Below are 16682 nucleotides of genomic sequence, written 5' to 3'. Positions count from 1 at the left end.
TGTTTGTTTACATGTGCACAGGAAAGAAAGGTTAAACTCCAAATAAGACATTGACATTGAAGGAATCAGTCATGATGGATGTAATCATTATAGTAGATGCCAAAACATTTAAATTCCAAAGTCCAGTGTCCTACTAGCACGTAAAATGTTAAAATGGAAAGTGGTTGGAGAACAGGCAGCAGAGTGAATCAGTGGCACACAAAGGAGCTTCATTAGGAATGGTTCACTTCCTGGCAGTGGTTAGTGTCTTGCCATCCACACCTCCTAGAGTCTTGGGTGGACGTCCCCGCTTGCAGGGGGGGTTCTTCAGCTACAGAGGCAGGGGTGTCTGAGACAGGTCCTTCCATTGGCAGGGCCTCCCTTCCAGTGGCAGTCACAGATGTAGAAGGAGCTAGAATTGACTGGCCAATGGAAGGGGTCTGGTGTTGTAGATGATCCCTGCTCAGGGACGTTTTGATGTCTCTCAGCACCCATGTTAGGGATGCCATGTTGGTATTGTAGGCCTCCCACTGTTCACGAGTTTCCCAATGGAAGTCCCTCTGTAGCTCCTTGATCTCCCTGAATTTGTCGAGTACCTGGCTTATCATGCCTTGGGATTGTTGGTATGCTCCCAAGACTTGGGTGATGGTGTCCTGGTCAGACCAATCCCCAGCAGCCTCATGCCATTGGCTCACACCACCCCTCCCATGCACCCTACCCCCCACGTGCCTGCGCCCTTGGTGTGGCTTGCCCCTTACTACTGGTTCCAGGACCATCATTGCCAGAGATGTCTTGCTGTGACTCAGGGCCCTGGACTGGGGAGACCAAGATTGTTGCTACTGTCCTTGAGACATAGGTTTGGGGGCTACTGGTGGCCTGAGATGTTGACGCAACAGGGCTTGGAGCAGTTGATGTGGTCAAGGTGAGGCTACAGGTGTTGTCTGACCAGGATGCCGGGATGGGCCAGATCCATCCTCAACATTCACACATCCAGGATCATAGTCTTCACAGAGGGCTACATCCATGGAGGTAGGGGTAGTTTCTTGAGTGGTCTCTGTGTTCAGAGTGGTAGGTAGACCTGTTGATCTGAGAGACAGAATGTTGCAGGTTGTATTGTGATATCTAAATCCAATAGTTAACAGTGACATTTGACTAAGGCCATGTACAAATTGGCTCTGTGAATTTTCCTTATGTGACAGGCACACATGCTATCAACTCTGTCGACCTGACATTTGGGTAAAATACCAATTCCATTTCAGTCAACTAGCTTCAGGATGTCTGAGTTTATTAGCACTTGGAGGGATGGTCATGGACTTATATCTTGCCAGCAGTGCAGTGAAAACAGTGGCTGGGAAGGATGTGGTGTAGGTTATCTCATGACCTAGGTGACTGTCATGCAGGCAGATCCGGATACTTGTTGTACATGTAATATTTGTCATCATGTGGACAGTGCTTTGGGAGTATGTCTGGTGCCAATACCATTCCGATGATGCATTTTGAGACCTTTGATCTATCTTTAATGTTATTTTTGCACACAGTTTGAGCTGTCCTTCCTGTCCACAATTTTGTCATCTTGATATAGCTGTTAAAGATGAGTCTGTGTGGTTAGACACATCACAGAGTGTACCATGATCTGTATCTTGGTCAGTCCCAGGTGGGTACACTTCATCTGTGAGTTCACAGGCAGATGCACATTGTCATATATACACTGACCTGGTTCTTGGACTTACAGGGACTGGCCTTCCTTGGATATACAGTCAGTTACTTCAAGATATATACACAATATACATGGATCATCCTCTCAGGTGAGTACAGTTCCACTGCAAGTTCACGTGCAGGGATACTTGGACAGATGCACCGTGAGTTGATGTTTTGCATTGGGTATACAGTGCCTCCTGGCTTTAGCATACCTGTCAGTGCCTGTCCTACACACAGACTATACAGATGCCATCCTCTCAGGTGAGTACAGTTTAATGGTTGAGTAGAAGGAGAAGGGTCATAGTAGCAGAGGAAAGTGTTGTGGCTGAGTAGAGTGAGAGTACCAGTGCCTCCTGGCTTTAGCATTCCTGTCAGTGCCTGTTCTACACACAGCCTATACAGATGCCATCCTCTCAGGTGAGTACACTCCAATGTGGAGTTTGTTATAAATGTCATATAAATATCAATTTTGAATAGGCTACACTGTTCTGGTTTTAGTAATGTCGGAACAGTGCCTGCTGTGAATTGTAGTGCTGTCAATCCCTGTACTACACCCATTAGCAGAGATGTAGTTTCCCCAGGTGAGTCTACCTCACACGTTGGAGGCTAGACAGGAATCTATGGACAGGTGGACACTGGACTGTTGAGTGGGGTGACAGTGAAGATGGCGAAAGGTGAGTAGTGAGCATGCATGCCAATACCAATGCCAAGTTATTGTTGTAACTTACCCGACTCCACACTCCCAGGTATTCCTGTCAAGCCCTCAGGATGCAGGATGGCCTAAACCTTATCCTCCCATGATGTGAGCTGTAAGGGAGGAGGTGGGGCCCACCACCAGTCTTTTGGAGCTGCAGCTGGTGCCTGGATGCCATGGAACGGACCTCCCCCTTGAAGTCATTCCACTTCTTCTTGATGTCGTCCCTTTTGCGCAGGGTGGGGCCTACATAATTCACTCTGTCGAATATTCTTTGCCACATTTCTTGGCTCACGGGCACCAACACTTGACTATGGCTGTCTAGCATTGCCTAACAAACTACATAGTGACATAGTATAAGCAACATAACACAGCATAACTGATTTCTAGGTGTATATTCACATCTGCAAAGTGTTCATAGAGGTTGACTTTAGGATGATGTATCATAAAGCTTTTGTTTGTCTTTAAGGCGAGACTCCTTTCAATGGTCTTTATCAGATTCTTGTACTCTTGTATTCCTTCCACTATGTGTATATCTTACAAGTTAATAGTTGGGTAGTTTAAGGCAGTGTAGTTTTCTCTTGGGTGCTGGAATTAAGTGTCTGCATCTATTGATTACTGTTGGGTCACACACATATTGGAACCTGGCAAAAGCTATTGGTGCCTTTTTTGTTATGCTACGTTCCAATATTACCAGGTTTTATTTGTTAATCTCTTGCATGCTGTGGTACTGGTTCTCTCAACTTGATTAATACCGTAACTGCAGCCCTGGGCAGCTGTCTCTAACCTACTGCCCTCTCATACTTTTCCCTAGTCACTGTGAGCAATGTAATCAGCTGATTAGTCCCTATCATTTCCCAGAATCCTCCACCCATTCTTTCCACAATTGCCAGGGTCCTCAGGGACTATGTAACTGTCTCCTACTCTCTGGCTTCATGGACTTCGGGGATTTTGCGTCAGTGTCCACTGATCTCTCAAATCTTGACACCCATTCCACTGAGGATGCCACATCCACTACACAGCAATGCTTTTCTCTGACCCACACTGCAATTAGTTTATTAGTGCTAGGCTGGTGGGTGGTAGTGTCCATTCCAGGGACTGCAGCAGACCTCAATTTTCCATAGTCTGTACCTGTTTCTACTTGCGCATAGCATTAATTGTATGTATTTACGAGTTCCTCTCTATCCCTGGCTTAAACTATCTTTAATTGTCGGTTAGTCTTGATCCTAATAGCTACTGTCAGTATTGGTCCTTTACATTTTTGTGAAGATTTATTACGAAAAATTAAAAAGTACATTAGAGGAATAGTAAGCGCAAATGTAGCAAATCCCTTTTAAATGCATAAAGTCATTACCATGGCGGCTCTCAGTAATCGGACAAATCAGAATAATAGGCAAAAACAAAAATAGACTAACCCCAATTATGCAGCAAAATCAGCAAGAAATCTGACAGCATTCCTAGTAGCATAGGGATGGTCTCATGAGAGCTGACTCACCCCACAATCAAGGGTTTATGTAAGAAATCTTCCAACAGAGCAGCAAGAAAACTGCAGAATCATTGTGGTGTGAGCAAAGAAGTATATATTTAACAAATCAGAATACAGACTTTAAAATTGGCCTACATCTTTACCACCTAAGCACTGACCTACTACATGAATATTGATTCAATCCCCTCTGATGCAATGTCATCCAGAGGTGTCAGAACAAATTAATTACATAAACAACAGTAAACCAATTAATGCTAAACTGTGCGCAAGCCAAAGATCCTTGGAGAAATGTTCCATTTCAAAGGCAATAGTAGGACGACAGTATACGTGTGTAAATTTGAGTGCAGATTACCATTCTGCACCTTGTTAATAATACACATTTTTGATTAATATACAAAGTGTCCTGATTATGCTGGCGGGTGGTAGTGTCCATTCGAGGATTGTGGCAGATCTCCATTTCTCATACTCTGTACCTGTTTGTTACTTTTTGTTCATAATATTAATTGCATGCATTTATGAGTTTCTATCTCTGGTTTAACTATCTTCAATCGTCGGTTAGTCTTTGATCCTAATATCAACTGCTTAGATTTGTCAGTTGCATTTTTCACCCTGATAATGGCTGTCTGTGCCTCTTGTTTCCACCTTTGCCTGGATAGTGACTGCCTTTACTTATTTTCATTCTTGTGCTCTGATGTTGACAGTACATGGATATATTAATTACTACCTGGCTCATGCAGTGTCTAAATCTGCGGATTACTTTTTGGCTTTAGTAATCCAAGCATTGTAATCCTGGTATATCTACTAACATTTGGCACTGTTCTACTTCGTCACTGCACTGGCTCAATTTTGACTGCCATGTGCCAACACAGACATCCTTGCGCCACGGTGCAAGGGCGCCTGCCTAGTGATAAGCATCGTTTTTGTACAGGAAGGGGTCCCTTCCAGTGCAAAAGCTATGCTTTAACAAGTGTCCACCTTGTATGTGTGCTGCATTCTATGTCACTTGGAAAGAGGGAAAACTAGGAGAAATACAAACATTTCTCCTCCTTACACCTGCCTGAAGGAAACACAGGATTTTGGCACACATTCCTTCCTACTATTCTTTTTAGATAGGGATTTGCATCAAACCTGTGGGTTCTGCTTCGAATGCCAATGTATCACCCATGGAACACCCCCTTGATGCAAAGTATGAGAAGGCAGCTCATTGTGCAGCTTTGTGTTCCTTTTGGTCACAATCCAACGCACATCGTGAGTTGATGTGGATTGTAAATATCACCACTAAGAATTTGCACCGGGTTTCTGTTAAAAAGCATTGCAAGCTGGTGTAAAGTGTTTGTAAATCTGGAAATGTATGTACCTGTATGTTGCCTTTGGCCTTGGTACTGAATGTACTTAAATCTGTTTGCCTAGAATGTATATAGTGTCATTGTCACTGGACTTTAGTAATGTGCCATACGCATGTGCTGGTTTTCTTAGTGTTCATAAGAAGAAATGAAGCGAACAGAGTGCTTCGGGTTCATAAACGCTCAAACCAGTTTCTGGAAGAGATCAAGGCAGGAAATCTCGAGAGAGAATGCTATGAGGAGACTTGCTCTTTTGAAGAGGCCAGAGAGATTTTCAAGGCACAAGAGAAAACGGTACATTTTTGCTTGAAATGTATTATTACCAAAAGGAGGTAGATATTTTTGATTTAATTGTGATGTCCGATTTGTTACATTTTAACCTTATTGTAAGTGTTGTTGATGACTAATACTTTTCCTCTTTTCTTGTAGACCGAGTTCTGGTTTCATTACAAAGGTGAGTAAGGGTACCCCGAGTGCAAGAGAGTACTCATTGAGTAGTTCTTCATTTGTAAATGAATAAGTGCTGGGGCCCGAAGTTTTGCTTGATGCCAGATGCACTGATGGTCCGGGTACCGAATTTTAAGGCTGCACAGTCATGGTTTCACTTCATGCCTCTTTAATGCACCACCGAACACTCCCAGCTTTTTTAGTTCACGCTTGCTAGTTCTTTTTCCACCCTACTTTCTGTCTTTGTCTCTGTTTTTCCATCTTTCTCCTTCCATCCTCCTTTTGTGTTTTCCTCTTTGTTTATCTGGAACAAAGTCTGTTGAGGAAAAATAAGTGCAGATCCCCGAAAATAAGTGTCAGTGGGCCCCATTGCTAGCACTAATGAAGCACTGTGGTTGGCTAAGAATGTAAGAGAAAGATATATCCATTCCTGATTGAAATTTGGAGCGAAGATGAAATGTAGAAGAAAGGGATAAAGAAGCAATTGCAAGACAAAGATGTTGTGTCAGCTGAGAGGAAAGTAGGTGGGACTGATAAATGAGTGAAACAATATGTGGATCTTTAAGCTAGTAGTAAGTAAATACTACACCTTATTCACTGTAGAGCCTCTTATACTGCTGAATTACTCTGCGAACATCCACATGAGACATCCAGGGCTTGCAGAAGTGAGGACCAGAGAACACACTTGGCCGCCATGGTAATGGGCAAAATTGAATCTCTGCATAGGCGTAGTCTTGCTTGGAGATGGCTTTGGTCTCTTATGTGTAAGTGCCTTCCTCCGCCCATCCCTGCCTTCTCTTCCCAGGTATTTACACATTCTGAGACCCCGGTATTTACTCATTCCGAGAGTGGGGTTGATAGGAAGGTAGTTCAAAGAAGACTGTCTTGGAACTACCTGCACAACATTCAATATGGTCAGCAATTGATTCCTATTGGTATAATTGGTATACCCGATCTCTCTACTCTGGATTATTGAGAAGACTTTCAAAGCACCCAAAATATTTTATTGGGGAGTGCGTCATTACAGACCAGCATCAAGACCAAATACATTGTTCAGCAAAGCCTAGTCAAACTTACCACAAAACCTGGGGCTGCATTCTTGGCATAATATTTCCAAAAGGAATATAGGGTAGCTTGTTCAAAAGAACATGGCATGGAAGGTCATTGAAGGACCCTAGTTACTCTTGCATTTAGCATGAAGCTATCCAGTGATAGTTTTGCTAGTCGATCGACATGTAATGGGCCTAGTTGTCTTTCTCAAATTCCTTATAATGCCTAGGTTAAACCAGAAGGCTAACCTGAGATGCAGAAACTGAAGATCTCTCTCACAATATAAAGATGGATTTAAAAAGGTAAGAAAATAATTTGTTCACAGTAAAATCCAGATAGAACCCAAAGTGGAAGCAAAAAAGGGTGTCACGTGCAACTCAGCCTCAGTGTAAGGCATATGCAGCATTTCCACCTATCTGGCTAAGGTAATTACTATGTGAGGCCATCTTTCTTGAGTCCAATTGGATTGTTGGTGGTTGAAATTTCCTTAAGAGGCTAAAATGTCAGAACTGAAAGAACAAAATTCAAATAGCAAACTTCTAGTGTAGGAAAGTACCCTCTTTCTTGGCCTGGTTACTCCCTTTTTCTTCCTGATGTAATTGCGTTTGACTGTGTTCACTGGGATCCTGCTAACCAGGACCCCAGTGAATATGCTCTCTCTCTCCAAAACTCTGTATTTCATCCCACATTTGGCATACTGGCGCTCATATGTAAGTTCCTAGTATATGGTACCTAGATCCCCAGGGCATTGGGTACTATGGGATTCCTATGGGCTGCATCACGTATTATGCCACCCAAAGGGAGCCTATGCAAACTGTTCAGCAGGCCTGCCTTTGCAGCCTGCATGAAATAGTGCATGCACCCTTTAACTACAGGTCACTGCACCAGGTCACTGTAAGTCACCCCTATAGTAGGCCCTCCTAGCCCAGAGGGCAGGGTGCAAGTAATGTGTGTGAGGGCACCCTTGCACTAGCAGAGGTGCCCCCAGGAACTCCAGCTCCATTTCCCTGGACTTCGTGGGTGCGGGGAAGCCATTTTATGCGTGTACTGGACATAGGTTACTACCTATGTCCAGCTAAATAAAGGTAACTCTGAACCTAGGCATGTTTGGTATTCAACATGTCGGAATCATACCCCAATGCTGTTGCAAGTATTGGAAGTATGATTCCATGCACTCTAGGGGCTCCTTAGAGGACTCACAGCATTGCTACCATCAGTCTTACAGGGTTTTCTGGGCAACCCAAGCTGCTACCACCCCTCAGACAGGTTTCTGTCCTCCTGCTGCTTGATCTGATCAAGCCCAGGAAGGCAGAACAAAGGATTTCCTTAGTAATAGGTGTGACTAGCTTGGGAGGGGTATCCTCTCTAAGCCACTGGTTTTGCTTTGAAGGGTACATTTGGTGTCCTCCATGCATAAACCAGTCCACACCGGTTTAAGGGCTCCCAATCCCTGCTCTGGCGTGAAACTGGACAATGGAAGGGGTGAGTGACCACTCCCCTGTCCATCACCACCCCAGGGGTGGTGCCCAGAGCTTCTCCAGAGGGTCCCTGGGTTCTGCCAACTTGATTCCAAGGTTTGCAGGGAACTCTGGAAGCATCTGAGTGGCCAGGCCAGGCGAGTGATGTCAGAGCCCCCTCCTGATAGGGGCTTACCTGGTTAGGTGACCAGTCCCCCTTTCAGGGCTATTTAGGGTCTTCCTCTGCAGTGGGTCCTCAGATTCAGCTTGCAAGATTCCAGCCGGATTCCTCTGCAACCCCTACTTCGACTTCTGGCCACTAGAACCGCGACTGAACCCCCAGGAACCAACAAAGCTGCAGATTCGCGAGGAAGACTCTTCTGCAACATTGTTTACAAGACTCCTGCCAGCTCTGCAATATTTCCCTGGCTGGGCATCCTCAGAAGACAGCAACTCTTCGGCCTGCACAAGAAGGAAGAAGGAATCTCCCTTGGAGTGAAGGAGTCACTCCCCTGCATCCACAGGCACCTACAGTAATGATGATTGGCTGCGTGGATCTCCTCTCCTGCTGAGCTGCGTGGATCCTGAATCACGGTTGGTGGTCTGGAGTGGTCCCCTGTGTCCTCTCTACCAGCTGTCCAGCTAGGGTGGAGGTAAGCCTGTGCCTTCCCACGCAGGACAGTACCCCCGTGCACCGAGTTTTTTGCAGCTGCGAAGGCTTGTTTGCATCTCCTCCAAGGGATCGTCAGGTGACATGCAGCTGCAGCCACTGGCACTCCTTCCTGTGAAGCACAGCCCTATGTGTGGTTCTCCTGTGGCGTGGGAATTCCTTTTGCAGTGCTGCCTTCGAACACCTTCTGTGTCCTCATCCTGTGGGACTCCTGTGGGTGCTGCCTGGGCTTCGGTGGGACCTCTTGATTGCTGAGGGCCCCCAGTGGCTCCCCCTCCTGGGTTGAATCCTCCTGTACCTTGCTGGTCCACGCCAGCTCTTCTTTCTTTCAACTGCGAAGATTGCCTTTGCCAAGGCTTGTTGGAGGAATCCGGACACTTAATCCAGTCTGCAATCTTCTACCCAGCATGGGACCTCACCTGCATCCTGCAAGAACTCAACTCCATCCTCAAGGGTGCTGTGCTGACCATCCTGCATCCACCGGTGACCAACTCCTGCATCTTCATTGTGGTATGTAAGGACTCATGCCCCCACAGGACTCTGTTGTGCCTTCTGGACTTGGTCCCCTCTCTCCACAGGTCTTCCTTCATAGGAATCCACTGCTAGGGTCTTGCAGTCTCTTCTGGATCTTGCATTTCATCTCTTTTCTTCTTTGTGGGTAGTTTGGGGAAAATCCACTGGTTTACTCCTTCCTTCCTGGTCGCTGGGGGGTGTTTTGCTACTTACCTCTCTGGTTTCCTAGTACCCCCAGCTCCCCTCTACACATTCCACTTACCTAGGTGGGAGTCCCATATTAGCATTGCATATTTTTTTAGTATATGGTTTGGGCTCCATTCACCAATCACTATTTTGGTTTACACTGTTTTCTAACTGTTTTGTGTATATATATGTATAGTGTGTGTGTTTACTCACCTGCTAAGATAGTATTGCCACTACAGTATTTGTGGTATTGTGTTACCATAATAAAGTGCGTTCATTTTTCTATCACTGTGTGGCTTCTTTAATGTGTGTAAGTGCTGTGTGACTACAGTGGTATTGCATGAGCTTTGCATGCCTCTTAGATAGGCCTTGGCTGCTCATCCACAGCTACCTCTAGAGAGCCTGGCTTCTAGATGCTGCCTACACTACACCAATAGCAAGTACCTGGACTTGGTATAAGGTGTAAGTACTTTAGGTACCCACCACACATCTGGGCTCTTCTAATGGAAGAATGCAGGTGAGGAAACCTCTCAATAGTCGACTGGGCCTCCACATTGTAAAGAAAGTACTATGGATTGTCGGAGTTTATATGAGATTTTAATAGTGAATAAATAAAATATACATGAATCACCTTTAAAACCTGAAATATGGGGGGCGTGACCAAGATGGCGGCGTGAGTGGACGTGTTCGTCCGAGCTCCACCGCCCTATCCCCAGAACACTGACGCGTGGCCCAGCAGGGGGATGGCCCGAGACCCCCAGGGACGGTGAGCGGAGTGCGGGCGAGGAGCGGCGGGCCTTGGCCTGCGCCCGGGGCCGCCGGTGCTCCGTGCAGCGGTCCGAGCCGCCTGGTGCTCTGATCTGGCTGCTCCCTTGGAGGCGGAGCCGTGGACGCGAGGGCTCAGGAGGGTGGCGCTGGGCCCAGGATGCGGTGAGGGCAGCGCTGGGGCCTGAGGAGCCAAGAGTCGTGGGAGCCCTCGTGAGGTGGAGGCACCCTGCAAGCTGGGCTTTTCTGGGGGGTCGGGTGGAGATGCCCACCCAGCTGGACTTTTCTTGGCCGAAGCGAGGCTTGGAGGTGGAGGCAGAGACACGAGGGTGCATTGGGTCGCCCTGACCTTGAAGTAAGATGACGCAGTGCTGAGGGGAGGACTGGGCCGCTAAGTGATGGTTCTGGCGACATAGTAGCGTGGAGATTGGCAAGTGGAAGCTCAAGGGCGCAAGGCCAGTTGCAGTCCCGGGCACAGGGGGCTTCTGGTGGCCTGGTCCCAGAGGGAGCCTGAGAGGGGGCCCAGGAGGCAGCCTGTACGATCGAGATAACACGCACGTGCCATAGCGGCATCCAAATCCAAGCGGGAGCGATCAGTCAGAGAAATGTTGACCGGGGCCCGTCTGGCACCGGGTGGTGCGGTTGAGGAACCACCGGCGACAAGGTCCCCAGAGATGCGGGCAGAGACGGAGCTGGACGAGAGCTCCCAGGTTAAGAAGGGCTTCCTAACTTCCTTGTTTGAATCGCTCCGGAGTTATATCCAGGACCTTCGTAGGGACATCTCTCAAGAGGTGAGAGAGCTGTGAGGTGAGGTTACCTCCCTGGGGGAGCGAGTAGCACAGATGGAAGATGGCGAGATCTCTCGCGGCGAGGAAGTGGTGGGCCTGCAACAGGAGGTCGTCCGCCTCCAGGAGCAGCAGGACCTCCACCAGATAGCGGTGGAAGATTTTGAAAATCGCTCGAGGAGGCATATTATCCACATCAGAGGGATACTGACGGGGGCCAAGAAGGAGGACATTGGAGACTTTGTGGTGGGTCTGTTTTGCTCATTACTCGGCCTGGATGAGACCCAGGAGATTACCTTGGACAGAGTGCATTGAGTGGGCCGTGCCGGTGGGGCTGGAGACCGACCACCAGACATCTTAGCCTGTGTCTACAATTATGGGCTTAAAGAGAGTGTCTTGCAGCGGGCCCGCAATCTTCAGCAGGTACATTTCAGGGGTCATGAGCTCCAACTATTCCAGGACCTCTCTGTGAGGACCTTGCAGAGGCGGAGAGAATTTAAGCCCATTATGGAGCACCTGCGAGCGCATGAGGTGTCTTACTCCTGATGCCGTCCGTTCCGCCTTGTCTTCCGGTGGGAGGATCACTTCGCCAGGTGAGGTCCATATCGGAGGCCAGTCGGATCTTGGGCCTGGAGGATCCCAGCCAGGATTCGGGTGAATAGGTGGGCTTGGCTGGCGGGGATCGCCCACGGTGGCGGCGGAAGGAGAAAAGGAGGAAACTACAATGTCCTACGGATTCGGAGCTGAGGTCGGAGCAGGAATCTGTCTTGAGCAGCGTGGCCGCTGGAACTAATGCCTAGGGGCGCGGTGGCCGAAGAGAGATGGACTGCTGATAGTCGCACTATTTTAGGCCCGGTGGCCGCTGAAGAGGGGCCTCGGTGGCGGAGGCGATGGACCTGGTTCGATGAACTTGAGTGGTTCTACAGTCCTGTGGAGACTTTACCTCGTGGGGATGGATGTGCTAGGACTTTTTGGTTGTGAGCACCTGTTGTGCGTACTGGTTGTATGTTGGTGTGTTTCCCTGCAATGCTGGGTTTTGTGTGGAGGTGTTTTCTGGCCCCGGTGTTTGCAGTGGTTGATGGTCTGGTCTGGGGTGCGGTTCTCCCGTGAAGTTTCTCCCTTCTTAACCGCCTTATTCATCTTGAGGTATGACTATTAAATGCATAAGCTTGAATGTCCGGGGGCTTAATAGTCCAACTAAGAGGTTAGCCATCCTGTCAGCCCTAAAGAGGTCGGGGAGTCATATCTGCCTCTTGCAGGAGACACACCTCATGCAGAAAGACAACTACTGCATGCGTTCTAAGTGGTTCCCTAGGCAATTCTGGTCCTCAAATACCTCGAAGCATGCAGGGGTTGCGATATTATTAGTGCACTCATTCCCCGGGGAAGTGGTGGCAAAATTGCATGAGGTGCAAGGCAGGCTTTTGGCCATAAGGATAAGGTTGGGGGCCTTTTTCTTTTACTATTGCTTCCCTTTAAGCTCCTAATACCCAGCAGGAAGTCTTCCTGAAGCAGGCTCTCACCCCGCTGCTGCATTCGCCGGATGACGCCATTTTGGTGGGGGGCGATTTTAACCTGGTGATGGATGGTGATCTGGACCGTTCCGGTCAATGCCATGGGCAGACCGGGTCCTTGACAGCGGCTGTCCGCCAGTGGCTGGTTGAGTGTGGCTTGGAGGATGTGTGGAGAAGGGCACACCCCACGCTTAGGGATTATTCCTTTTACTCAGCAGCGACCAAGACATATGCTCGGCTCAACCTCTTCTTGGCTTCGCAAGAGTTCCTTTCCCGAGTTAGGCAGTCAGCGATTGAGCCTCAGGCCTTGTCGGACCATGCTCCGGTCACTGTAGAGGTTGCTATGAGCATGGAGTGGGTGGGGCCCCAAGGGGTGGCGATTCAGGGACGCGATGCTTCAGAATGTCGCAACAGTGGAGTCGATCCGACGTGCAATAGCGGACTACCTTAGTTTTAATGACGATGGGAGCACCTGCTTGGCAACGCTGTGGGAGGCACTGAAGGTGGTGGTGAGAGGCGAGGTGATGTCGTTGTCCGCTAGGGATAATAAAGTAAGGAGATTGTTGAGGGAGGAGTTGGAACAGAGGGTGGCGGTACTGGAACGCTCCCATAAACATACGGTTGCCCCTAGAGTCTGGCGGGAGCTGGAGAAGGTAAGGAAGCAGCTGAAACGGCTAGACTGGGACAGGGCAGAGTATGCGGTGGCACGCCTTAAGCACCAGTATTATATTGGGAGTAATAGATGCGGGAAGCTTTTGGCACACCGGTTACGAGCGCAACGCGCAGCGTCGACGATAAAGCTGGTCCGTTCCCCCTTGGGAGCAGAAGCACGAACGAGCGACCAAATTGCGGAGGCGTTCGCGGAGTTTTATCGGGGATTGTATGAGGCTGATGATCAGGGTAATGTGGTTCCGGATGCATTTCTAGAGGTTATAGCAATTACTCCCCTAGGCGAGAGGGAGGCTGCTTCATTAGATCAACCTGTAAGGGCGGAAGAGGTCATATCAGCAATCTCGCGTTTGCAGGTGGGGAAGTCCCCTGGTCCGGATGGTTTCATGGCTCTTTTTTACAAGACCTTTGTGTGGAACTTGTACCGATATTAGTGCGGCTTTTCAACTCCTTCCGAATGACGGGAGATCTAACAGCCAGTATGTTGGATGCCACTACTGTGGTTATTCCTAAGCCGGGGAAAGACCCCGAGGATTGCGCCTCCTATAGGCCGATCTCGCTCTTAAATATTGATGCCAAATTATTTACAGGAATACTTGCTCATTGCCTTAATTACTACATGCCGGGCCTTGTGGATCCTGACCAATCGGGTTTTATACCGCACAGGCAGTGCAGAGATAATACGAAGAGATTGCTTCATCTGCTGGACAAAACAGATCGATCACGCAGGGAGGCAATTTTCCTTTCTATTGATGCCGAAAAGGCGTTCGATAGAGTCCACTGGCCATATCTGTTCAGGGTTCTTGAACGCTTTGGGTTGGGCCAGGGCTTTATGGCATGGATCCGTTGTATCTACCAGGCGCCTCGGGCTGCGGTCCGGGTCAATGGGACGCTATCATTGCCATTCTCAATCCAACGAGGGACTCGGCACGGGTGTCCGCTCTCACCTCTATTGTTTGCGCTCTATATGGAGCCCCTGGTGCAGCGGCTGCGTGATAGTCCTCAGATCACTGGTGGGAAATTCGGGGGCGATGAACATCTCATTTCTCTGTATGGGGACGACGTGATTCTTACCTTGGCGGAGCCCGCGACCTCGCTGCCTGCCTTAATGGGGATACTTGATGAATTTGGCCGGGTCTCGGGATACCGGATGAATATCCAGAAGTCACAGGCCCTGAGTCGATTTATTAGTGCTGAGCATGAGAGTGACCTGAGGGCCCGATTCCCTTTTATATGGTCGTCCTCGCGACTTCCTTATTTGGAGATCGATTTGGTGCCTTCCGTTGTTAAAACGGTGACTCTGAACTACACAAAACTGGTTCGGGAAGTGCAGCGAGATCTAGAGACCTGGGGAGACTTAAGCTGTCTTGGTTGGGAAGAGTGCCGGCGGTGAAGATGACTATCCTGCCACGTGTCCTATATGTGTTCCAGGCGCTTCCCTTGGCGCCTCCGCCCCGGACGATTGCAACCCTTTAAACAGCGGTTTTGAGATTTATTTGGCCGGGTAGAGCGACGCGTCTTCCACGTCGGGTTCTGTACCGCCCCTAGGGGATGGGGGGACTGGCGGTTCCCTGCCTCTTATGATATTTTCAGGCAGCGCAGTTGCGTTTTTTTTACTAGAGTGGAGTCGCCCGTCTACTGAGAAACATTGGTGCTTCATGGACCAAGCGGTGGCGGGCTCCCATATATGGAAGGAGCCCTGGCTCCGACGCCGGCACAGGGCGAGAGGTCTTTATTCATTCCCGATTACCAAAGTAACGTTGCATGTATGGGACATGGTGGCTGGTCGATTGGGGCTGACGACGTTCCCATCCCCAATTACCCCTCTGGGTGCGAATCCTGATTTTGGACCGGGCTTACAAGTGGAAGCGTTGCGCCGATGGTATGAAGGGGGCTGTAAAAGGGTGGGGTGTCTCTTTGATGAGCAGGGGGTGATCTCCTTTGACCAGATGAGGGAGACATATGGCTTAACAGAGGCAGACAGGATGATGTACTATCAAATACGGCACTGGGCCCTGTTGCCAGCTAATAGAGCATTAATTGATAGGCCACTAACGCCGTTTGAAAAATGGCTCCTAGTGAAGAAGGATGATAAACGGGTGATCTCAGAACTTTATGGAATATTGCAGGGGGAGGGACGTCTGCCTAAACCTAAAGGTCAGTTGCGATGGGAGAGGGAACTGGAAAGGGAACTGTCTGACGAAGATTGGGATAGCATCTTTTATAGGACACACCATAGGACCGGCTTACAATGCGGCAGGCACAGAAACAGCATATAAGGTGGCCTCCTATTGGTACTTCACCCCAGCAAGGATTCACGCTTGGGATTCCACTAAGACGAGCCTCTGTTGGAGGGGGTGTGGCGGTGGGGGTACGCTTGTGCACTTACTCTGGCATTGCCCCAAACTTCATAGATACTGGGAGAGTGTTATAGACACCATTGATGCAGTGTTTGATACTCAGATCCCCAGATTCCCATTGTATATCTTGTTGGGCCTGCCCAACCTGCTCACCTTTCCCCTGAGATCATTGAAAGGGCGGCAGATGGCCCTGGCCCTCAATGCGGCGTTGCAGCTGATACCAGCGATGTGGGGTACCGATAGGGTTCCGACATTTACATCATGGCTTCATAAGCTGTGGTTCATTCTCGCTATGGAGAAGGTACTCTGACCTCACAGCAGCAGGGCGGTGATTTCAGGGACCTGTGGCAACCATTCTTGCAGATCTTATCCACTGAGTTCTCAGAGTTGACATACCCGGCTTACTTGAGAGTGTTGGGCTTGACCTGAGCTTTTCGGAGTGTGCTTGCGGGGGGAATTCCTGGGAGAACCGAGACCATGCAGGAGCAGGGCGGGGATTTGAGTAATTGCTGTATGGCGTGCCATTTCAGGGAAACAATGTTGATGTTTTACTAATCATTTCTATGTTGTATATTACCATGCAAGGAGATCGCTTTGCAGTGCAGCACATGATGATGGTGACCCCTAAGGGGTGGTAGTACATAGAGGAGGCGAGGAGGTGGCCTATTTGGTCATGGTTGATCAGGAGTGGATTGTTATGGTATACCCCCACACTTCCAGACTAGTATTGCTGTACTGTGATTGTCTTATTGTGAATAGTTGTACTTGACATGTTAATAACTTGAAAATAATAAACAGATGTGATCCATAAAACCTGAAATATACAAGTATAACAACAGGTTTTTACCCCCAGGAGGAAGACAGGAAATAATATACTTGGAGTAAAATAAAGATCTCTTGTGTTGCCATCTTGTAGAAAGGCTCATGACTGTTTGTGTAATCTGTAGAGTATTTTTAAAAAGGGCACTGGTGATCATGAACTGCACAGGCCCTAGTCTGCCACCATTGAAAAAAAAGGAGGTGCCAAATCCAGCCTATTTACCGGAACATCATATCTACCTAAAAA

General features: G+C 48.5%; 1 protein-coding gene across 1 annotated transcript in view; it reads left to right on the top strand.

Annotated features, from left to right (window-relative positions):
* LOC138265751 (coagulation factor X-like) overlaps positions 1-16682 on the top strand; it is a 264842-nt gene that overhangs the window by 142904 nt on the left and 105256 nt on the right. Inside the window, exons 3-4 of the mRNA XM_069213758.1 lie at positions 5334-5494; positions 5630-5654. Of these exons, the coding sequence (XP_069069859.1) occupies positions 5334-5494; positions 5630-5654 (186 nt within the window). The remainder of the gene's footprint in view (positions 1-5333; positions 5495-5629; positions 5655-16682) is intronic.

This window comes from Pleurodeles waltl, chromosome 11, assembly GCF_031143425.1.
Source record: "Pleurodeles waltl isolate 20211129_DDA chromosome 11, aPleWal1.hap1.20221129, whole genome shotgun sequence".
NCBI lineage: Eukaryota > Metazoa > Chordata > Amphibia > Caudata > Salamandridae > Pleurodeles > Pleurodeles waltl.
The sequence above is the reverse complement of the archived record's forward strand: the minus strand, read 5'-3'. Positions and strand labels throughout refer to the sequence as shown.